At 39.4% G+C, this 24,472-nt stretch overlaps 1 protein-coding gene across 2 annotated transcripts in view; it reads left to right on the top strand.

Moving 5' to 3' along the window:
- The first annotated feature begins 3,194 nt into the window (after nucleotides 1-3,194).
- SGCA (sarcoglycan alpha) overlaps nucleotides 3,195-24,472 on the top strand; it is a 34,632-nt gene continuing 13,354 nt past the window's right edge. The window contains exons 1-8 of one of the 2 annotated variants that reach the window (XM_060780816.2): nucleotides 3,195-3,248; nucleotides 17,266-17,400; nucleotides 18,534-18,688; nucleotides 19,336-19,408; nucleotides 20,045-20,243; nucleotides 20,482-20,644; nucleotides 20,731-20,933; nucleotides 23,003-23,029. In XM_060780816.2, the coding sequence (XP_060636799.2) occupies nucleotides 3,209-3,248; nucleotides 17,266-17,400; nucleotides 18,534-18,688; nucleotides 19,336-19,408; nucleotides 20,045-20,243; nucleotides 20,482-20,644; nucleotides 20,731-20,933; nucleotides 23,003-23,029 (995 nt within the window). In that variant the 5' untranslated portion in view covers nucleotides 3,195-3,208. Of the gene's footprint in view, nucleotides 3,249-16,695; nucleotides 17,015-17,265; nucleotides 17,401-18,533; nucleotides 18,689-19,335; nucleotides 19,409-20,044; nucleotides 20,244-20,481; nucleotides 20,645-20,730; nucleotides 20,934-23,002; nucleotides 23,030-24,472 lie in introns of those variants that run through there. The other variant, XM_060780817.2, reaches the window with a different exon arrangement.

Raw genomic sequence — 24,472 nt, 5'->3', positions numbered from 1 at the left:
TGATATCCATTTCAGGAGGAGAAGCAAGAAAAGCCGGCTGTGGCCTCTGCTCCCAAGGCACACTGGGAGTTACAGCATCTGAAAGCAAAGCGATGTGAAAATGCAGCTCTCGCTTTCTCTCTCTCTGAGGTATCCCATTCAGGTGACCTTCATTGCCAGGGCTGTCCCAGATTTGCACCAGTTCTGCTCAACTCCTCCCCTTGCTCCTCATTACCCTTGAAATGTCCCCATTTTCCCCTTCCTTTCAATGCATGCTTTTTGTTCAGTTGGATTTGCCAGCAACCTTTTCTAATGGCTATAGGAAACTACAGCTTACCCTCTGAAACCACAGCTAGATGCTGCTTTCTCTTCAAACCATCTCACTTTTTACAGGATATATGTGTGTGTGTGTTTGCTAGGAAATGTACTTTATTTCAAAGTGTACATTTTCAAAGATCTGGCAGAGATCTATTTCTGTGTGCTTGCAGATAAGTACCTTCTAGTGCAGTGGTTCTCAACCTTCCTAATGCTGTGGCCCGTTAATACAGGACCTCATGTTGTGGTGACCCCCAACCATAACATTATTTTTGTTGCTACTTCATAACTGTAATTTTGCTACTGTTATGCATCGTAATGTAAATATCTGATATGCAGGACGATTTTCGTTCACTGGATCACATTTGGCACAATTACCCAACACAGCCAAAGTTGAATACTGGTAGGGTTGGGGTGGGGATTGATTTTATCATTTGGGAGTTGTAGTTGCTGGGATTTATAGTTCACCTACAATCAAAAGAGCATTCTGAACTCACCAACAATGGAATTGAACCAAACTTGGCACACAGAACTCCCATGACTAACAGAAAATACTGGAAGGGTTTAGTGGGCATTGACCTTGAGTTCTGGAGTTGTAGTTCACCTAGATCCAGAGAGCACTGTGGATTCAAACAATGATGGATCTAGACCAAACTTGGCACGAATACTCCATATGCCCAGGGACGGCTCAACCCATTACGCAAAGTAAGCATTAGGTTATTTAAGGTGTTGATTCAGAAAATTGCATTAAATAGAATGCATCAGTAATAATTCCTTGGGGCAGCCGATGAAAACATTGTATGGGTGACAGGTTCTGACTGGTTGGGTTCTGACTGGTTGGAGTAAGTGTCCACCAGAGGACCTAAGTGTCCTAAAGGGTGAATTGTGCAGGAGGAGGTGATCTTGTAGGTAACCTGGATCCAAACTATGTTGGTCTTTAAAAGTCAAAACCAACACTTTGTACTTTAGTCTGGAAACTAACTAGCAACCAGTGGAGTGACTTTAATATGGATGTAATATGCTCACTCCTAGATGCTCCTGTAACCAATCTGGATGCTGTGTTTTGAACTAATTGAGGCTTCCCAGCTTGGGACAGAAGTAATAACCCTATGTACAGTGCATTGCAGAATTCCAACAATGAAGTCTAAAGCTGTAACCAATTAAAGTTCTGGCTTTCCCTGCTCCATGGCATATTGTTCCAAGCCATGTTGCCTCTTGTGGTCATTGTTCTGCCACACACAGCATATGCCACATCTAAACAAACAAAATAAGTGAAGAGGAGTAGCCTTTATCTAAATAGACTGGGCTGTCATAGTTCAACACTCAAACCACTCTACCATGCTGGCTCCATGACGGAAGTACTAACAAGCAGACAAGTTGGCCCTGCCTAAATTATCTTGCATGATGACAATATAACATCCACAATAATTATAATATGAGTCAATATGGAGTTTAAGCATAGGACTACAAGTCTGGAACCTAGGATTTGATTCCTTGTTCAGCCATGAAACACCATTTGGGTGAGTCACACACTCTCAGCCTCGGGAGCTCCCGGTGGCACAATGAGTTGGCAGGACTGCTGACTGACAGCTTGGCGGTTTGAATCTGGGGAGAGCGAGTTGAGCTCCCTCTGTCAGCTCCAGCTCCCCATGCGGAGACATGAGAGAAGCCTCCCATAAGGATGGTAAAACATCAAAAACATCCAGGCGTCCCCTAGGCAACGTCCTTGCAGACGGACAATTCTTTCACACCAAAAGTGACTTGCAGTTTCTCAAGTCGTTCCTGATATGGGAAAAAGGCCTCAGAAAATGCTATAATAGTATCACGGAAATGAGTGGAAGGCGCGCAACAGCAAGAATTATACCATTACACATTTTTATTTTAATGGTCCTATATCTCTTTATTTAATCCATCAGGATGTTCCCATCCTGTAGCAACCTCTGAACTAATTCATCCATTGGGTTGTTGCAGGTTTTTTCGGGCTATATGGCCATGGTCTAGAGGCATTCTCTCCTGACGTTTCGCCTTCATCTATGGCAAGCATCCTCAGAGGTAGTGAGTTCTGTTGGAACTAGGAAAAAGGGGTTTATGTATCTGTGGAATGACCAGGGCGAGACAAAGGACTCTTGTCTGCTGGAGCTAGGTGTGAATGTTTCAACTGACCACCTTGATTAACATATAATGGCTTGGCAGTGCCTAGAGCAAACTTTTGTTGAGAGGTGATTAGATGTCCTTGTTTGTTACCTCTCTGTTGTTGTGCTGTTGTAATTTTAGAGTTTTTTTTTAATACTGGTAGCCAGGTTTCCTCCTTTCTGTTGAAATTGTCCACATGTTTGTGGATTTCAATGGCTTCTCTGTGTAGTCTGACATGGTGGTTGTGAGAGTGGTCCAGCATTTCTGTGTTCTCAAATAATATGCTGTGTCCAGGTTGGTTCATTTGGTGCTCTGCTATGGCTGACTTCTCTGGTTGAATTAGTCTGCAGTGCCTTTCATGTTCCTTCGTGTTTGGGCAACGCTGCGTTTGGTGGTCCCTATGTAGACTTGTCCACAGCTGCATGGTACACGGTAGACTCCTGCAGAAGTGAGAGGATCCCTCTTGTCCTTTGCTGAATGTAGCATTTGTTGGATTTTCTTGGTGGGTCTGTAGATAGTTTGCGTGTTGTGTTTCCTCATCAGCTTCCCTATGCCGTCAGTGGTTCCCTTGATGTATGGCAAGAACACTTTTCCTCTGGGTGGATAAATCCATTCATTTACTATGAGAAATCTGTATTTTGGCAGGCCTACAGTGCCCTCTCGTGGTAATTCAAGGGCCTTAAACTTTGGACTCATCTATATTGTCTTAACCTCCATGCAAGACAAAAAATAGATTTTTATACCAGCCTGCCTCTGTCAATCAAATCTTTCAGTTTGCAAGATGGCAGGACCACGCCTGATTGGGAACTGTTTCCTTGCAGGCAAGTTTTGTGTGTAAGGTTTATATGGGAGAAAAGGCAAGGGTTTAAGCTTGAGTGTTTTTCTCTGTGACAGCTACTTGTAGGAAATGGAGGTGAAAACTTTGTGTTGTGCTGAATTTAACTTTAAGAACCCAATGAACTAAGGGAATGTCTCAGGGAAGACACTTCTCTGAGAGCTTTTTTAAGATTCAATTTTTTTAATGCCAACACAGCTCTATGCTCGGTTCAAAAGCACAGGAGTAACTAGTGCATGCTAATGTCATTCCCTTGTATCTCTTTTGAAACTTATAAAAGCAGGAACGGAATGCTTCCCAGTCTTAGGGGCCAGTGGGTTTGCCTGCTTTCTCATTGCACTCTCTGCCACCTTCTAATTTTAGTGTCTCTTTTGTTGGCTGCTTGAAGTAGAGACAGCTGCTGCCATGTTTGTTGAAGGGAGAAGGAGATTACAATACCAAGATAACCATTTATTTTGTGGCTAAAATTAAATGTATGTAGGAACACACATGCTCGGTAGTTACACAAAACTCTGAAGGGGTTGTGTATTCAAAAATGCAGGGGCCAAAATGGAAGAAAGAATGTCTTCAGTAAGATGCTCTCTAAGGGCCCTTCCAGACAGGCCCTGTATCCCTGAATCTGATCCCAGTTTTTCTGTTTTAAACTGAATTATATGAGTCTACACTGTCAGATAATCTGGGATAAACAGAAAACCTGGGATCAGATCCTGGGATATAGGGACTGTCTGGAAGGGTCTGAAGTGTTCTTGTTTGGGAGGGGCTGTCCTAACTTATCTTCTGCCATCACAATATCTCAACTTATTGTCGAAGGCTTTCATGGCCAGAATCACGGGGTTGTTGTAGGTTTTTCTAGGCTATATGGCCATGTTCTAGAGGCATTCTCTCCTGACGTTTCGCCTGCATCTATGGCAAGCATCCTCAGAGTTAGTGAGGTCTGTTGGAAGTAGGAAAATGGGTTTATATATCTGTGGAATGACCAGGATGGGACAAAGGACTTTTGTCTGCTGGAGCTAGGTGTGAATGTTTCAACTGACCACCTTGATTAGCATTTAATGGCTTGGAAGTGCCTGGGGGGAATCTTTTGAGAGTGATTTGATGTGCCTGATTGTTTACTCTCTGATGTTTTGCTGTTGTAATTTTTGAGTTTTTTAATACTAGTAGACAGATTTTGTTCATTTTCATGGTTTCCTCCTTTCTGTTGAAATTGTCCACATGCTTGTGGATTTCAGTGGCTTCTCTGTGTAGTCTGACATGGTTGTGAGAGTGGTCCAGCATTTCTGTGTTCTCAAATAATGTGCTGTGTCCAGGTTGGTTCATCAGGTGCTCTGCTATGGCTGACTTCTCTGGTTAAAGTAGTCTGCAGTGCCTTTCATGTTCCAAGGTCATGTGGTCAGCATGACTGCATGGAGTGCCGTTACCTTCCCACCGGAGCAGTACCTATTGATCTACTCACATTTGCATGTTTTCGGACATCTTCTGCCAACTTAGCAGTTCGAAAACATTCAAATGTGAGTAGATCTATAGGTAACGCTTTGGTGGGAAGGTAATGGCGCTCCATGTAGTCATGCTGGCCACATGATCTTGGAGGTGTCTATGAACAACACCGGCTCTTCTGCTTACTTATTTATTTACTGTATTTGTATACCGCCTTTCTCAGCCAATTGGCGACTCAAGGCGGTTTCCAATAAATCAGTATACATAAAACATAATAGATAAAAAAACATTAAACAGTATAAGACATCACAAAAGCAATAAAAGCAACATCATCAGTGTCTCATTATTCCCAAGCATTGTCCAATTACATTGTCAGGTCATTCAATTTCCTATATTAGCTACTCTGTATTTGTAAATGCTTGCTCGAATAGCCACGTTTTAACTTGCTTAATGTCAGGGGAAAACCTTTACCTTTACCTGTCCAAAGGTTTTGAATAGTTGCCATATGTATAGCTGCCTTGCGTCCCTTCAGGGTAGAGAAAGGCGGGATACAAACAGAGTAAATAAAATAAATAAATAAATAAATAAATTCTTTTTTTGGTTCCAAGGTTTTGAAAATTGAACTACACATTATATTCAATGGTGCATTAGTAATTTAGTTTCAAACTACATATGTGGAAAAGTACGGCCAGAGACAGTGTTCAACCTGCTTATTGAATTATTGGATCTTTTTCATATCATTTTTAACTAAAGGCAACCATTGGGGAAATCAGAATTTAATTGGAGAAATATATGTTTTACCTTATCTCATAATGTCTCCATGAAATTGCTAGGTGCCCTGGAAGATTTTTTCTTTCGTGCCAGTAGCAACTTGAGGAATTGCAAGTCGCTTCTGGTGTGAGAGAATTGGCCATCTGCAAGGATGTTGCCCAAGGGATGCCCAGATGTTTTAATGTTTTGCCATCTTTGTGGGAGGCTTCTCTCATGTCCTCGCAAAGAGAGCTGGAGCTGACAGAGGGAGCTCATCTATGCTCTCCCTGGATTCGAACCTCCGATCTGTTAGAAGAAGATGATCACTGAATTGCGCTAAAGGACATGAAGATTGTTAGAGAGATGTTCTCCTTTTTAAAATCATTTTTTTTAAAAAAAATGCAGTTTTTCAAATTTCATGGAGATCTTGCAACCTAACCTCATCAAACACCCTCCAAAAAGTATATGTAGGGATTGGAATCATGAAATACTCCATGTGCTAAACTGCAACTCCTAGCATTCCTCATTGTTGCCTGTACTGCTGTTAGCTGCAGTCACACAGCAATGGTCATAGAGTTGCTTTGCCCCAGGCTATAGTGAATATGTGTTATTCTGTGCCTGTGCTAGATTTGTCTGCCTAAGATGTCACTTCACATCACACTTTGTCTGTGTAAAGAAAAGGTGGAAAATGACTGCTCAGGGTGTTAACCCTGTGGACACAGCCCCACTCTTTTTGTCCTCTTAAGAGGAAAAGTGGGCTTTCTGGAAAAAATATATATATGAAAAGATGGAAAGAAAATATAGGAAGGAATATTAGGAAAGGAAATTGGGAAGAAATATGGAAGAAAAAACTAAAATACACTTATGTGCTAGACTTGAAAGAAAATGGAATAAAGATAGCATACAGGTGGCACTTAACACTACAGAAACTTGGGAAATACTTGAGTATAAGCCAACCCGAATTTAAACTGTGCCACCTAATTTTACCACAATAACTGGGAAAATGTATTGACTCGAGTATAAGCCTAGGGTGGGAAATACAGCAGCTACTGGTTAGTTTCAAAATAAAAACAGATACCAATAAAATTACATTAATTGAGGCATGAGAAGGTTAAATGTTTTTGAATATTTACATAACACTGTAATTTAAGAAAAGACTGTCCAACTCTGATTCTAACCTTCTTCAACGTAAATGTGCTTATGTATCCTTCCAATAAGAATAAAGACAGTAACATAATGTAATAATAATAATAATAATAGAGTAAAATAATGGAAATGTAATAATAATAGTAATAATAGAGTAAAATAATAAATGTAATAATAACAATAATAAATAGTCAAATAATACATGTAATAATAACAATAATAAAGTAAAATAATAATGTAATAATAATAATTGAGTGAAATAATAAATGCAATAATAATAATAGAGTAAAATAATACATGTAATAAAATAATAATAACAGAGTAAAATATTAAATAACGTTGATCCGAGTATAAACCGAGAGGAACATTTTTCAGCCTATAAAAACGGCTGAAAAACTAGGCTTATATTCGAGTATATACAGTATTATAAAAACATAAATCTGAAATGCTGGAAGTGTGGAGAAATAGAAGGATCATACTTCCACATGTGTTGGACGTGCAGTAAAGCAAAAAAAAAAAATGGAAAAAGATACAAAAAATATTCAAGAAACATTAGAGACAAAGATACCATTAAATCCAGAAACTTTCCTATTGGGGATACATGAACAAAAAAATAGACGAAAATAAGGACAAATGATTATTTCTACTAACCACCGCAGCAGGCATGTAGCCGGGGGGGGGGGGGGGGGGGGCTCGGGGGGCTTCAGCCCCCCCCGAAATTCTCATGGTGGTTCGCGAAAAGGCCTTACTGGTGCATTATTTAAACTGTTATGTTTATTAATATCATGATTTGATCACTATTCTCAATATATCCCATATGCATGGGGGTATTGGGGTAATGATACAAAAGGTTTGCTAGGCTAGACCCTCTTTCACTCAGACTCAGCCCCCCCCCGAAACTCAGCCCCTCCCCAAAAAACCCCCTGAAATTTTTTAGCCCCCCCCCCCCCCCGAAATGAAATCCTGGCTACGGGCCTGCACCGCAGTAAGGATATGCTACACAAAACTGTGGAAAAGGAAAGAGATACTGGAAGAGGAAGATTGGTTGATAAAAGGTCAGGATATAAGAAATATGGATAGACTCACATTTCTGATCTCCAAAAACAAAGAAAATCCTAGGAAAAAAACTAATTGGAACCAAGTCACAGAATACTTCAAAACAAATAAAAAGAAAATATTGATATGAGGAGGAAAAGATTATATGCCGGGACTGAAAAAAAAGGGTGGGAGAAGAAAGAGAGAGAATGCAGGAAAAGGAGAAAACCCCAAAGAAGATACCCAGGAGTCAAAATATTCTATTTTTCCATTTTCCACTTTTTTTTCTTTTTCTTTCCCCCATTTTTCTTCTTTTTCTTTTCTTTTCCTTTCTTTTCCTTTCCTTTTAAGGATTTTTTAATTGATTTTAAGAAAAATTCTCAATAAAATATTATTTTTTTAAAAAAAGAGGAAAAAAGGACTTTCTATAATAAAGAAAAGACATGTGAGTGAATAATGAGATGCAATGATATGACACTAAACACTGAAAAGGAATTTTCACAAACTATTCATGATCTGTGAGACTATTAATGAAAATGTTTTCATTGCTCATCAAAAGTACACCAGTTTCCTTTCCTTTTCCACTAGATGCAAGCAAATATAATTGAGTAAAATATGTATTTCGGGAACTGCACACAAACATTAAAAAAACCTTTGAGATTCAGAAAAAGAATGTGGATAGGATTCTGAGAAATGGAACAAAAATGTTGTTAGGAGGAGGAGAAAGAAGATATAAGACAAATGGTAATTAAAATGCTGGCAAGTTGTTTGGAGTGTGAGGAAGATGAATTGGAACAAGAGGTGGATCAAATTTACAGGATCTCATCATTCTATTCAAGGAGAAATAAGACGGATAGGGATGTGATTGTGAAGTTTACAAGACAGAAGGTACGGGATGACATCTTGTATAATAGCAATAGAAACCCAATCCGTTATAAAGGAAAGAAAGTTGTGGTCTTGAAGGAATTTCCGCAGATGACTTTAGCAAGAAGAAGAAAATATTTTTTCCTAACAGAGGAGCTGAAAAAGAGGGAGATAAGATTCAGGTGGGAAAGAAGAGAAGGAATAATGGTGACTTACAATGAAGAAAGACTCTGGTTGACATCTGAACATAAGGCAAAGGTATTTTATGATAAACTTATGAGTCAAAAGGAGGGAGAAGAAGAGATGGGAGAAGGGGGGGAAGAAGAAGAAGAAGAAGAAGAAGAAGAAGAAGAAACAGAAGGAGCTGAAGGAGCTGAAGAAAGAAGATTATCCACCCCCAGAAAAGGAATTAAAGCTAAAAAAGCAAGATATAAATCACCAAAGGATTATAGTTACCTCTCGAAAGATCCAAAACCACAGAGAATGACACCACGAAAAAAAGAAGGAAAAGAAGGACAGAGTATGGAACAACCAACAACTGGAACAGCGGAAACGGCTTCAGGCGACATAGGACTGGGATTAGATCAGAATGAATAACAAGATGGAGCGACAAATAAAATGTTTTTCTAACAATATTAATGGATTGAACTCCCCCCAAAAACGTAAGAAAGTCTGGAATAGTTTGAAGAAATCTAGTTATGACGTAATAGCTCTCCAGGAGACGCACATCTGTGATAGACATACAGCACACTTACCGAACAAAAAATTAGGAAAAGAATATCATTCGTCATACGAGAAAAAGAAGAGAGGAGTAGTTACATACGTAAAGGAAACAATAGAATCAGAATTGGCTTTTAGAGATTTAGAAGGAAGATGTGTTGCAGTAAAGATGATAATTGGAGATTCTAAAATTTTGATTTGTAACATCTACGCGCCTAACGGTCCCAAGATAAAATTTGTTGAATTTTTAAATGTTAAACTGAAAGAAGTGGAATTTGATGAATTGATTCTGGTAGGAGATTTTAATGGGGTATTGGACTCCCAAATGGACAAAAGCTTGAAGACTAGAAAGTCTAAGGAAGGCAAACTTCCACAAAAATTTACAGACCTTCAGAAAGAATTTGATTTAGAAGATATATGGAGAAACAGAAATAAAGATAAAAAAGACTATACCTTCTTCTCAAATAGACATCAATCTTGGTCGAGGATAGACATGGCTTGGATAACTAGGAATCTCTCCGCAAAAGTCAAGGAGATCAATATATTACCACGAGATCTGTCTGACCACTGCCCTCTAGAAATTGTTATTAACCACAAAAACTGTCTCAGAAAATGGAGATTAAATGAGAACCTGATAAAAACAGAAGAAGATAAAGAATACTACAATAAAATAATCCAAGACTTTTTGCAAATAAACAAATTGGATGAAATGGAGCCACGAGTGGTGTGGGATGCATTTAAAGCAGTTCTGAGAGGACATTTTATACAACAAGGATCAAGGAAGAATAGAGAAAGGAATAAAAGAATAAAGGAATTGGCAGCAGAAATAGCAGCCAAGGAAATGGAATCAAAACGAAAACCATCGAAAAGAATAGAGAGACAACTGTTGGCACTAAAACAAGAGAAAAACCATGTGGAGTTAGAACTCCAGTCAAGACAAATGAAATTTTTAAAACAACAGACTTTTGAAAATGCGAATAAACCTGGTAAATGGTTAGCAAATCAAATCCGGAAAAAAAGACAAATAAATTATATATCTAAAATAACAACTGCAGACAAAGACTTGAGGACGGATAAAGAAATCATTGAGGAGTTCAGGAGATTTTATACTCAATTATATACAAAGGACAATATAATGAAAGAAGACATTATGGAGTACATAGGCCAAATGAAGCTAGATAAAATAACGGATGAAGATAGAGAAGCATTGAATAAAGAGATATCTGAGGAAGAAATTGAAAAAGCAATTAATAAAATGGAGGCAGATAAGGCCCCTGGACCTGATGGGTTTACGGCGGGATTTTATAAATCCTTCAAACAACAGCTATTACCAACACTTAAAGTTATTGTAAATGAAGCGATGAAATATCAGAAGGTACCAGATTCTTGGAAGGAAGCGGAGATCACAGTGATACACAAAGAAGGCTCCCCGGAAACAGATATTAAAAATTATAGGCCAATTTCCCTCTTAAACACGGATTATAAAATATTTGCAAACATCATGGCCACAAGATTAAAACTATTCTTAAATAAATGGATTGGAGAAGAGCAAACAGGTTTTCTGCCAAATAGACATATGAAAGAAAACATACGCAACGTTCTAGATCTTTTGGAATATTATGAGATGAACCATCAAAAAGAATTCGCTATTCTATCAATAGATGCAGAGAAAGCTTTTGATAATTTGAATTGGGATTTTTTCAAGATACTAATACAAGAATTGGACATGGGGGAAAAATTTAATAATGCTATTAATGCGATCTACGAATTTCAAAAAGCTAAAGTGAAAATAAATGGTCAAATGACACAAGAATTTGAAATAGCAAAGGGTACCAGGCAAGGGTGCCCATTATCCCCATTGATTTTCATAATGGCAGTGGAGATCCTAATGAAGAAAATTAGAGAAGATGAAAAGATAAAAGGAGCGAAAATTGGAAAATTTGAATACAAGATACGAGCGTTTGCGGATGATCTATTAGGAACAATTGAGGATCCGGAGAAAAATTTACAAAATTGGATAACTAAAATAGAACAATTCGGAAAAGTGGAAGGCTTTAAAATGAATATGAAGAAAACAAAGCTCCTATTTAAGAATGTGGAAAAGGAGAAACAAGCAAAGATACAACAACAAGTGGGGATAGAGAGTGTTAAGAAAATTAGATACCTCGGAGTCTGGATTACAGCGAGAAATGGTCAACTTCTGAAGAATAATTACGAAATAGTTTGGAAGAAAATTCAAAAAGATCTACTAAAATGGAACTCTTTAAACCTATCACTTCTTGGCCGGATATCTTTAATAAAGATGAATGTTCTACCAAAACTTATATTTCTATTTCAAAATATTCCGATAATAAGAAATCAAACCCTATTCAAAAAATGGAAGAAGGATTTATTGAAATTTGTCTGGAAAGGAAAAAGGCCAAGAATAAACTACATAAATCTGATAGATAAAAAATCTAGAGGAGGGTTGGGATTTCCTGATTTGAAGACTTATCATGAGGCATGTGCTCTGTCATGGATAAGAGACTGGATGACGTTAGACAAAGAAAAGTGTTTAAATTTAGAAGGTCATGACCTGAGAGTAGGATGGCACTCATATGTTTGGTATAATAGAGAATTAAAAGAAAAAAATTTTGGTAATCATTTTGTGCGAGCCTCCCTACTGAGGACATGGCTGAGATATAAAGCTCTCTTTTACAAAAACACACTATTGTGGGTCTCAGCAATGGAGGCACATCAAAGAAGATTATTAGGATGGAGGGTTTGGCCAAGATATAAGGACATCTTGGTAAAAGGGAAAATGGAGATTAAATCTTTTGAACAACTCAAGAACTCTTATGGCAATATAACTTGGTTACATTATTTACAAATTAAAGAATATTTCAAACAAGATCAAAAAATTGGTTTTGACTGGGAAGAAAACACATGGGATAAAGTATTAAGAATACAAAAGAAAACAGTGACAATACTCTATAATAAATTGGTCCAATGGCAAACGGAAACTGAACAGGTGAAAACATGTATGATTAAGTGGGCCGAAAATTTAAGACGACCCATCCAGTTTAGAGAATAGGAGCAAATATGGAACAAAAAGTTGAAATATACATATGCCATGGACCTGAAAGAAAATTGGTATAAAATGTTTTATAGATGGTATTTGACACCGAATAAACTTAGTCATATGTATCAAAATGTCTCAGATAAATGTTGGAAATGTGGGGAACAAACAGGCACATTCTACCATATGTGGTGGACTTGTAAGGATACAACTAAGTTTTGGGCTTCGGTCCATGAGGAAACACAAAAGATGTTGAAGAAGAGATTCAAAAAGAAACCTGAGTATTATTTATTGGGATTTACAGATTCGGATTTTAAACTGGATGAGAATGAAGACAAATTATTTACATACTACACTACAGCGGCAAGGATTGTTTTTGCCAAATATTGGAAGAATGACCAAATACCGACCATTGAAGAATGGTTGGAGAAAGTTAAAGAAACAAGAGACATGGATGAACTAACTTTTTTGATGAGAAGAAATACTGGAAAATCGCTAAAGAGAACAGACTGGACCTTTTTCTATGACTACGAAAAGAAACTTAAAGATAAAAGTTTTAGAGGACAAGAATAGATAAGTAAGTTGGAGAAGTAGAGTGAGAAGATCCTGAGGTTGGAGTGGAGGTCATTTTAGATTAGTTTAGGTGTTTTTTGTTGTTGTGTTTTTGTGCTACCCTTCCTTCTTTTCTATCCTCTTGTTATTGTTCCCCCTCTTTCCCTGTGTTGATTTATAAAATGTTTAATAAAAATTATTTGGAAAAAAAAAAACGTTGTTAGCAGATTTAAATAGCCCATGCAGACTTCCAGTGTTTCTCTCATAGGCATTTGCAGAGACAGATGCTTCTTTGATGCAATAGGCTAGAAATTAAAGTGAGAAGGGAAAGGAAATCGACAAAATTTTGGTCAGATGGTGTTGGATTACATTTTGCTTCTTTCAAAAACAAAGCAGCCACAAATGCCAGCTTTTATAAGTTTCTTTCTATATATAATTGTGGAAGTTGAAAAGAAAGAATTGAATTGAATTGTGTTGCGCGAGAATTCCTCAGTTGCCATGGACAAATCGATGAGTCCTAAAGCAAACTCTGATCTTTATTAAGAGTCATATGAGCTGTAGAATTACTTACTTACATCTGAGTACCTTCCAAGTGAGTCCACAGATTACTGCGGAGTCTTGTTCTGGTACAGCTGTACCAGGAGCTCCAATTTTGTTTGCTTTACATTAAATGTTTGTTTGCAGTCCTAGGTTTCAGGGACTCTGCAGATAGGTGGCTTCTTTTGGTTGCAGTTATAGGGCAAGCCACCTGTCCATCATCGTTACGTTTTGGTCCCGCCCCTTGCTCAGGGCAATTGGGAAGGGAAGGGAGCCATTTTTTAGTTAGTCTCGGCTAGGTTAGCCAATCTACAGGACATGTGTAAACGTTCCCTGTACAAAAGCTTCAACCTTTAAGAATTTCCAGGGAAGCATCCCTACAGCTTTGAGAATTTCCAGGGAAGCATCCCCACAGCTTTGAGAATTTCCAGGGAAACAGCCCTAAAGATCAAAGAACTCCAGCTCAAGAGACTACAGGCCTTGCTGGTAGGTCCACTCGGTGCTTTGAGACGCAGTTCAACCCAGTAGTGGTGCCCACATCAGTTAGGTTTAAGTTTCAGTCAGCCTGGGAGAAGTTAAAAAGGGGATTTTCCTTTAAAGAAGAAGTTATTGAAGACAGTTGCCTGTCCTTCGTGGGCAAGTTTAGGAATTCACCAGTTGCCCAAAAGCTTGGAATCATTTACTTAACTTTACTGAAGACAAGAGAAGTTTCTGTTTGATCGTTCATTAATAAAAGACTTTGTTGTACTTCTCAAACCATCTAAAGACTGTGGTGGAAACCTCTGCAAATGTCTCTTTAGGCTTCTCGTTGGGCAAAGGTTGCATGTCCTGTTTTAAAGACAACTATTTACAGGCTCAGCGCGCGACATAACAAACCCTTTTCTTGATCCGCATGTTCTTCCACAATGAGGGCATTGGTTTCCAGGTGGAAGGCAGTCCCAGTCAGGGTTGGCTTGATGTGCCTTCCTCTTGGCATGTTTCTCCCATTCGCCCTCCATTTGTGCCTCTTCAAATTCTGCAGCACTGCTGATCACAGCTGACCTCCAGTTAGAGTGCTCAAGGGCCAGGGTTTCCCAGTTCTCAGTATCTATGTCAAAGTTTTAAAGGTTAGCTTTAAACTTATCTTTAAATCTCTTTTTCTGTCCACCAACATTCCGTTTCCTGTTCTTAAGTTCAGAGTATAGTAACTGCTTTGGGAGACTGTGATCGGGCATTTGGATAACATGGTCAGTCCAGCGGAGTTGATGGCGTAGGAGCATTGCTTCAATTCTGGTGGTCTTTGCTTCTTCCAGCCCATTGACATTTGACCACCTGTCTTCCCAAGAGATTTTTTGGAGGCAAGGCTGATGGAATCATTCCAGGAGTTGAGTGTGACGTCTGTAGACAGTCCATGATTCACAGGCGTATAACAGAGTTGGGAGGAAAACAGCTTTAGAAACAAGCACCTTGGTATCCCTACAGATGTCCCTGTCCTAAAACACTCTCTGCTTCATTTGGAAAAATGCGACACTTGTAGAGCTGTAGAATTAATACAGTTTGGTATCACTATAAGGACCTCTTCATACAGCCCTTGGCTAAATGCTATGGAATCAGGACTATTGTAGGTCTGCAAGATCTTTAGCCTTCTCTGTCAAAGAGTTCTGATTCTTCACTTAACTACACCTCTCATGATTCCACAGCATTAAGCCATAGATGTTAAAGTGTCAAACTGCATTAATTCTACAGTGTAGATGCACCCTTAAAAAGAAAGATGATTAAGCAGAAGCTGCTGTACTTTGGACATATCCTGGAATAACACGATCCACTGGAAAATGCAATAATGCACAGTAAAGTGGAGACCAGTAGGAAAAGTAGACAACATCACAAGTAGTTTGAGTCCATCAAAGAGACCACATTTCTGGGTTTGAAGATGGATCAGGTTAGTTGATGACTGGAGTTTATTGAGATCTTTCACCCATGTTGTTGTTTATTCGTTCAGTTGCTTCTGACTCTTCATGACCTCATGGACCAGCCCACATCAGAGCTCCCTGTCGGCCGTGGCCACCCCCAGCTCCTTCAAGGTCAAGTCAGTCACGTCAAGGATGCCATCTATCCATCTTGCCCTTGGTCAGCCCCTAAGTTGGATCACAAATAACAGCACAATACATAAGCCTTCTGCAGATACAACCAAGGAACAAAAACTCTCTAAGGAGAAAATTATCTTGAAAAAGAATACTCTCTCTATAAATATAGCAAGCCAGAGTAAGAAAAGGTCTTAATGCTAAAGCCTTTCATAGGTAGAAGGACAGAGAGAACAGAAAGCATGAATCATTCCATTGGCAAAGCTAGGCAATAAAGAAGCACACACTGACAAAACGGAAGTCCAGTTCTTTCTGGCCGCGGTATAATTTGGAAAATTGGTTCAGCTTTTCACTGCTACCTGGACAGCACAAAGGGATTCATTTACCAACTTCTACATTTAGATAAAATATTTATATCTTATTTTTCATCCAAGGTTAGCTCCTAAAGCAATTTGCTACATGATAACACTGGCATAAAATACCAGGGATCATACCTAACAGCTGTTGTAACAAAAGGTAACAAATTACAGAGAAAATGCAGAGAGAAGGAGAACAAAAACAATAACATGTCCGTTATGCTCTTAGGTTTTGAAAACAAAAGAAACACTAGAATGTGTGCAGTAGGATTCCAAGTTCTCTTAGGGTGCATCAACTGAACCAAGTAACAGTGAATGTTGCTGCCACTCAGTGTAGAAATCGAGGTATCTCCTTCTAACCTCTGCTGGGAAAACCCTCACAAGTATCCTTGCAAACTGCCTTCTACCTGTTTCAGAAGGCACCCTCCCAGAATCCTGGAACGGCTTCTACCCCTCCAGAGGAACAGTGGACATGATCTTCATTGCACAACAGCTCCAAGAAAAATGCAGGGAACAAAATCAACCTCAGTACGTGGCATTCATTGACCTTGCAAAGACATCCGGCACAGTGAATTGCAGTGCTCTCTGGACCATCCTCCAAATTTGCCCTGACAAATTTGTGAACATCCTGTGGCTCCTCCACGATTACATGATGGCAACAGTCTTGGACAGCAATGGCTTTCAAAGTGACCCATTTAAGGTGGAATCAGGTATCAAACAGGGATGTGTTATTGCCCCAACCTTATTCTCCATCTTAATTGTGATGATACTTCATCTTGTTGATGGGAAGCTTCCCACTGGAGTGGAAATCATATATTGGACAGATGGCAAGCGATCTAACCTCAGCAGACCGAAAGTCAAAACTATGGTCACAACATCTGTTATAGAACTCCAGTATGCCAATGATAACGTCGTCTGCACAATTAAAATAAGACCTATAAATCACTCTAAACACCTTTGCAAAAGCACACGAGAAGCTCAGCCTCTCATTGAACATTGAGAAAACAAAAGTGCTCTTCTAGCAGTCACCAGCCAATCCCTTTGCAATGCCAGAAGTACAGCTTAATGGTTTAACATTAGAAAATGTTGACCATTTACTCTCCCTTGGAACCACCTCTCCACAAAAGACAACACTGACACTGAAATGCAACATCGCATTTTTCCACAGCCACTTAGAGACCCATCACCAAGACTCTACAATTGGAGGACCATCATCCTCGGACTACGAGGGATTGCCTAAGTAAGTAAGAAATAACCAAGTTTTCTTGTCAGAGAACACTATTATTGGGTGGATATATATCTCATCTCTTGAGCAAAAGAGCCATGGACAAACAGAGGTTAGATGACAATATGTCTAGACCACTTAGCAGTATATTACTGCATGGTAGAGGACTTGACATATGTTCCCTTCCAGCTTTATCAGTCTATGATTCTCTTTAATATGGTTAAATCAGGATATTGGAAGTAATCTCACACTGCTTTATCCAACAGGACTTCTTTTCAGCCATGGATTGGCTATCACCCTCCCTGTTCTGACTCTCACTGCTGTGGTTGGGGAGATCTTTGTCCATGAACTGGAACAAGAGGGCTTCAAGGATGCCTTTCCTTCCACCATGGATGATAAAGGTTAGGCATTCTTCTGTCATTGTTACTGTTCTGATTTCCCCTCTCTCTTTTACTTCTTAATCATTTCTTATGCATGTAGAATTTTTAAAATAATTTTTATTTAGACAAATTAAAACAATACCTATATACTGATATACAAACAAACAAAAACAAAGCTAGAATACTTTTTATAGAATAAAAAAGTACAATACTTATACTACATTCTATATATCAGAAAACATTACATACAATCTACAATATTATCTAATCTAAGGGCTTTGCATACTCTGCCTGGTGGTTATGTTCTCTCAGTTTTCCTCATATAATAGAACTCTTCTAGTAAAAAAAAACAGTGATGAGAGGTTTTATCCCATTGCTGCTGAAGGAACACAGTAAATGTGCATGTAGATGGGTTATCTATACACGTTGTCTTATCCTTGTCTTATTCTCTTTCTCCTTTGCTGGCATCCAACTCAGAGCTGGGAAAAAAGTAATGAAGACAACAGCTACTTGTAACAAAATCCTTTTTGTAATAATGGAGGTCTACCCATACTTTTAGCCCTTTCCCCCTCTCCGATGGGTACCAACGTGCCTTGTCTAATGCCCCCATGTGATGAGGAAAGGAAAAAGGGGGCATGGGTTGCCGGGAGGTGCCACGTGCGTCTTTCATTTTTCTGGCAATTGCCGATGAAATGGAATTAAATTGGGGTGGGGGGGGGGATAAGTATGATGAGATCCTTAATCAATTGCTGTGGAAGTCCAAGTGATTTCAGTATCTCTAAGTATAATCAAGTCCATCTCCAAACCATCATTGTCAGTATATGAGAAGGATGATGATAGATGTGAGGAAATGACACTCGAAATTCAACAGTAGAAAAAAACATAGAGAAAGAAAAAGGAGGAAGCATCAAATGTAAACAGAAAATACATTTACATTAGCTTAGAATTAATTGTATTTGTTTAGGTTCTGCTCAAATTTTAGGTTCTGCTCAAATTGTATTTGTTTAGATTCTGCTCAAATCTTTTCAACCCTGGAACATGTGATGAGCTCCATGCCTCTCTATGCTAGAAAAGAGGCTGAAGTCTCCTACTACTGGGAAATTTCTCAGTGTGATAAGGTGGTAATAAATCAATCTGGGCCTGACATTTTGCAGACCTTCCTCCTGAAGTTCCCATTACCTTCCATGCCAATCTTCTGCATCACCCTGACTTGCCCCGGTGGCTGCGATATACTCAACGCACCCCATATGAAATGGGGTATCTCTATGGGTCAGCAACAAGTGACGATGTTGGTGTGGAAATAATTGAGGTATGTACATTTTATACTTCTCTACTGGACAGGAAGACTGCAAATGTTGCTCATGGCATTTCCTGAGAGTGTTCTCAGCCTAGGTTTAGGTGCAGCTTTCACAGTTTATCCCAGAGCCACATTTTTCCTTGGATATATCTGGTAGGACAGTTATACATCTTACTTTATGGAGTACTGTCCTCTGAAGGGCTGTAAAAATTGGTTCTCTCTTTGACAGTAGGTTCAGTCCATGCAGTCATGCTGGCCACATGATCTTCTATGGACAACGCCGGCTCTTCGCCTTAGAAATGGAGATGAGCACCACACCCCAGAGTCGGACACGACTGGACTTAATGTCAGGGGAAAACCTTTACCTTCAGTTCAAAGCATGGAATTTACATGGAATATAACTTGAATAAATACATGAATACATAAATATTCTGATTCTGAATATTTGGCTATCTTCAAAGAGGAGTGGATTAGAGTTCTGTGAGTTTGGCTTTCGGTCCCCCAGCTTGTAAATCTTTCTTCAGTGGCTGTTATTTTGTCTACAGAGGAGAATATTTTAACTTTGTGTTTATAATCTCTGGAAATGGATGATGGGATATATTAAGAAAATTAACCTGTTATTTGTTTGACACAAAGTCTTTTACTCCTCTTTGGTCCAGGTGATGGCGTATAACAGGTATACCTATGAAACCGTGAGGCAAACAATGATCATCAATATTTTATCATCTCCAGGTAAATTTTTCACCTTTCGCACACTCCATGCTGCATGTTAACCCTTCTTTGTCTCTGCATGTCTCCAGTTTCTATTACTTTTAGTAGGGATATTCTTTCTGATTTGTTTTAAATCAGGCGATGTATTGATTATGTTATTTGGAAACCGCTCTGAGTCCCCTTGGGGAGATAGAGCGCTATATAAATAAAATGTTGTTGTTGTTGTTGTTGTTGTTGTTGTTGTTGTTGTTGTTGTCCGACTCTCCAGGGCTCTTTCACACTAGAGAGTAAAAACAGTTATAATTCTACTTTCGCTTCCTCCAACTATTCCAATTTGGCAGGGACAATTCTTCCTAATCCTCTATCATCCTGTGTTTTTTTAAATCTGCCTTTAACATGTCCCAGTTTGTCTCTCCTGCCGCTAACTCCCCTTTTGATTTTGGACTACTTTATGTTTTGAAAAGTGTAAACATGCAATTCCATAAATTTCATAGAGTTGTCTTATGTCAGGAATATACTCAGGAATATATCCTACCTATCTTGTGTTTTACATCCAATTTAAAACAAGGCATAGCTAAAAATAGTATAAAAATTGAAGAAAAAAAAACCCAAGGAGTTCTATTTTGTCATGTCCTGTTGTTCTTTGTTTCTATGTAGATGGAGAGATGCCATATCAAGCAGATTTTTTGGTAAAGAACTGGGATGTGGAAGAAATGCTACCCATTGATGCCCAGGAACTTTTCCAGCAAGCTGTGGACAGCATGTGGGAACAAGAAGGTTTAACTGTGGTCAACATTACCTCAGCTTTGGACCGAGGAGGCCGGGTCCCTTTGCCAATTGAAAACAGGAAGGAAGGGTAAGATATTAAAGAATCTTTGCCATGGAAATGGAGGTGTGGTAGTATGAGTTTGTTTAATGCTATCAGGTTGGAACAGTTATTTTTTCAGTCTACAGTGCTCAGAATTAATGGAAATTGTAGTTCAAAAAGCATTTTCTTCAAAACACTTTACCTTGTTCATTAATTTTTCAAGATTCAAGAGGAAAAACTTCAAATTTTCTTTTTTGGTTTTTCCTTCATTCCTCCTTCCTTGCAGTGTTTACATCAAGGTGGGTTCCAAGGATCCTTTCACAGAGTGCTTGATGGAGGCCAAGTCCCCTAGCAACCTTGTCCGGTGCAAATTGGAGCAGCAGCCCGTCATTTCATGTTATGACAGCTTCAGCCCTCGATTCCAAGTGGACTGGTGCAACCTCACCTTGGTGAGAGAAGTTGATGGAAAAAATGGGGATGGGGATGCATGAGAAGACTTGTTCCCTTAATTTTTCCCCTTGTTTTCTTTCCTCAGACAGGCCCCACCACTAAGAACATCACAGTGCCTATCTATGGAGATGGGATCCTGGAGGAGGGCAGTGAATTCAATCCTCCAGACAATGTCTCAGATCGGGAATTCTTCTCTGACTTCTTGTTGACGTTCCTCCTTCCATTCCTTTTGGGGCTTCTCCTCGCTCTCATCCTGGCCTACATTATGTGCTGCAGACGAGAAGGCGTGTAAGTTGAGCCCGAATCCTGGACACTGTATATTATTCTATGGCTTGTTAACTTTGGGAGCAGATGGGTGATCCACAAAGGTATCTTATGTTGCTCTCCAGACAAGTGCAACTCCTAGTAGATTTAGGACTTTATCACATGAGGCAGGCAAATTGACATGGCAGCTAGACAGGTGTTTTGGATAGTTCCTTTCATGTGACACCATGTAGAATAATAATAATATAATAATAACAATAAAACTTTATTTATATTCCTCCCTATCTCCCCTGGGTGACTCAGGGCAGATTCCAACATACAAAAAGGCAAATGTTCAATGCCTCAATGACAACAAGTACAAATATAATAACTTAGAATAATCCCACATAAAAGACATCTTAAACATAACGACTATAACTTAAATAAAACATAATCTATCAAAAATTATAATGAACATAAACTGTGAACATAAAACAGTGAACATAAAATATCTGAATTAATTTTAAAAAGCACCATGAAGGTTCATAGATGTGTGAACCTTTGTTCACCTTTGTGTGAACCATGACCTGTTTGCCTCTCCTCCCCCAATGATTTTTCTATTCCTAGCTATTAATGGATAAAACCCATCAATAGCTTTCAGGCACATCCAGACAGCACCTAAAATGCACACCCTCCAGGATTTGGATGTCCCACATAAAAATGAATGCATTCGGAACAAAGCAGGAAAACCCTGCTTTACCCCAAAGTAATTTGATACTGGAAAGACTCGGTTCTTTCTGAAAAACCCAGATCGAACCCACTATGGCTGCTGTCTGGACTGCCCCCTCGGAAGTTCTGGGACTTCAGAGGGGGCCATCCACACAGCCCTCTCATGTTTTCTGGGCTGAATTAACCCAGAATGTCCAAGAGGGCTCACTGCCCCTCCCGAAACCCCTTAAAAACAGGAGGAAAAGTAAAATAACTAACCTGGCCACCATTAAACTGCTGCCGGAGCTCTCCTGGCATGTAGAAGTGACACGTCAGGAGAAAGGTGGGATGGGGGCAGAAGCAATTTTCCTTCTACCCCCCCCCCCCCCGCCGTGTCATTTGTACGTGCCAGGAGAGTTCCGGCAGCAGTTTAATGGCAGCCAGGAAAGTTATTTTGCCTTTCCCCCCATTTTAAGGGGTTTGGGGGAGGGGGTGTGAGTGTCTTCCTATTCTCCTGGAAGGTTCTGGGAGGGCTTCTGGACACCACCCCCAGGAAATAATGGGTATTGGGGGGGGGGGAGGTGTGTGAACTTTAATCTGGATGCAATCGGGTTTAAGAAACCCAAATGTGCTCGGGTTAAAGTCATGTGTGGAACTCTCCTAGTCTTGAAATGTTTTCACTGCCTGTCTTACCACCTTATAACATTGATTAAAATAAGTGTCCTAGTATGCTTAGACTCTTCTTTGGGGATGGAGCCCCATGCTGTCGTGTGACTTTCACCTGTGGCTCCAACCCCAATTGGGGTGAAAGTGTCCTTGGATGCTTTCCTCCAAAACATGGGTGCCTTCCTGTGTTATGCTGGCTCCAATGGAGTCAGCACTCTTCTGCCCTGTTTGTAGGGAAGTGTCACTGCTTGGGAAGTGCACCTGCCATTTTGCTACACTTGCTGTTAGTGTGATAGGTCTCTTCCATTTCTGTGACATCAGGGGTGGATTGCTTTCCTCATCTCCTTTTCTCCACCTTCCAGGCAAATCTATCAACCTACAAATGCATTATTTTCAAATGCCACTGGTTAAATGAAAAAAAAAATGCAAAGGCAAATGTAGAATACTGATTTACTAGTGAAATGGACCTGTAACTTTGTAAATATTTGCTGCAGTAAGTGGAATAGTCACTGACTTGATCTGGTTCTTAGTCCAGATATAGGAACAAATAATTTTGGAGCGATGATAGTTCTCATAATCTGGTAGCCAGGAGAAACCATTGGCCATTCTAGTTAGTGGATTCTAGAAGTACTAGTTCTAAAAATAACTTTGCCAGTTATGTATAGCTCTGGATGTACTACTGAGGGGAAAAATAATTTGTTCCCATGGATCTAACCCCATGCTTTGTTTTTTAATTGCAGGGACAAAAGAGATATGAAGACCTCAGAGTAAGTTGGCATTTTTATTCCTTGGTTTTATGAAAATGTGACATTATAATCCATTCCGTTTCCTCATGCCTTCCACTAATACTTTGTTTTAAGACTTAATATGGCTGTGTGTGCTAGGCCAATGGGAGTTGAAAGCTAAACCATAGAAAAGACACTAAAATTGAAGAAGGCTGCTCTGCTGTTATGTAATGTTATGAATCTAAGTTATTGAATGTATGGATTCTGTCTGTTGATCAAACTCTTATGACCAATTGGTCAACTTCATTCTGTGACCGAACTATAAAAGTTTTCTTTTATACTGCAGTTCTCAGAAGCCCCTGGCAAGCCCAGGACACCTAAACTTACATGCTACAATAATGGACATATATACGAAGAACATAAAACTGTTGTAAACAGTTTGTCTTGTCACATGGTTAGCAGGTAGAAGCTACTATATAAATTAGAGCATTTAAAGGGCCAGATGAAGAAGTTAATGTAGCTCAGTGGTTCTTAACCTGTGGGTCCCCAGGTGTTTTGGTCTACAACTCCCAGAAATCCCAGCCTGTTTACCAACTGTTAGGATTTCTGTTGAAGGCCAAAACATCTGGGGACCCACAGGTTAAAAACCACTGACTTCTATCTGCTAACCATGTGCTTGCTATGGAATCAAACAAATGCAGAGCACCTTTTCAGGAGAACGGGATGTGAGTATTTATATTCTTTTATATCTCATGCATCATACGTATATTATACATGGAAATATTTATATTTTGGAATGTTTTCTAGCCACCTCTGTATATTCCTTGTAGGTCCACTTCACTGTTGTAATTGTATACTTTTTCCACCTGAGGAATATTTAATTTTGGAGAACTTGATGTCCATTGCATTCTGTGATTTTCATATTTCTCCACCGGAGGAAGACTTAATATAGTCAATTAAGTCTTCTGGTAATTGGAAAGCCTCGACGTGAGAATCCTCTTCAAGGAAGCAGAAGCTCCATATAACAGTTTCATTTGAGAATTAGCTTTTCATTGATTTTTGAATTTATACATTTCTACTACAAGAGAGTAAGGAATTCACGCCCTCAGGGAGAAGTCTTCTCTAAAGTAGTTATGGTTATAAACTTGTGACTTTTTAAATGATCTTTACACAGCCCTCCAGAAGGGAATCATTGTGACAAGACTCTGTGTTTACAATAGTTCTATGTTCTTTGTATATACAGTATTCCCTCACTTACCGCAGGGGTTCAGTTCCAGGACCTCCCACAATAAGTGAAAATCTGCAAAGTAAGGGCACTGTGAAGGAGCCCTGCGAAAGCCCAGGGCAGCCCTCCAAAGGCTGCCGGGGTGAGGTTTAGAAGCTGGCCCTGGCCCTGCCAATCCAGGTTTAGAAGCTGGCCCTGGCCTGCCCCCAGTTGGCCGGTCAGCCAAATGGCGGGAAACTTCCCGTCTGCTCAGGGGGCTT

The sequence above is a fragment of the Anolis sagrei genome, chromosome 6, assembly GCF_037176765.1.
Source record: "Anolis sagrei isolate rAnoSag1 chromosome 6, rAnoSag1.mat, whole genome shotgun sequence".
NCBI classification, from domain to species: Eukaryota; Metazoa; Chordata; class Lepidosauria; order Squamata; family Dactyloidae; genus Anolis; species Anolis sagrei.
Note: the sequence above shows the minus strand (reverse complement) of the source record. Positions and strands in the feature narration are given on the sequence as shown.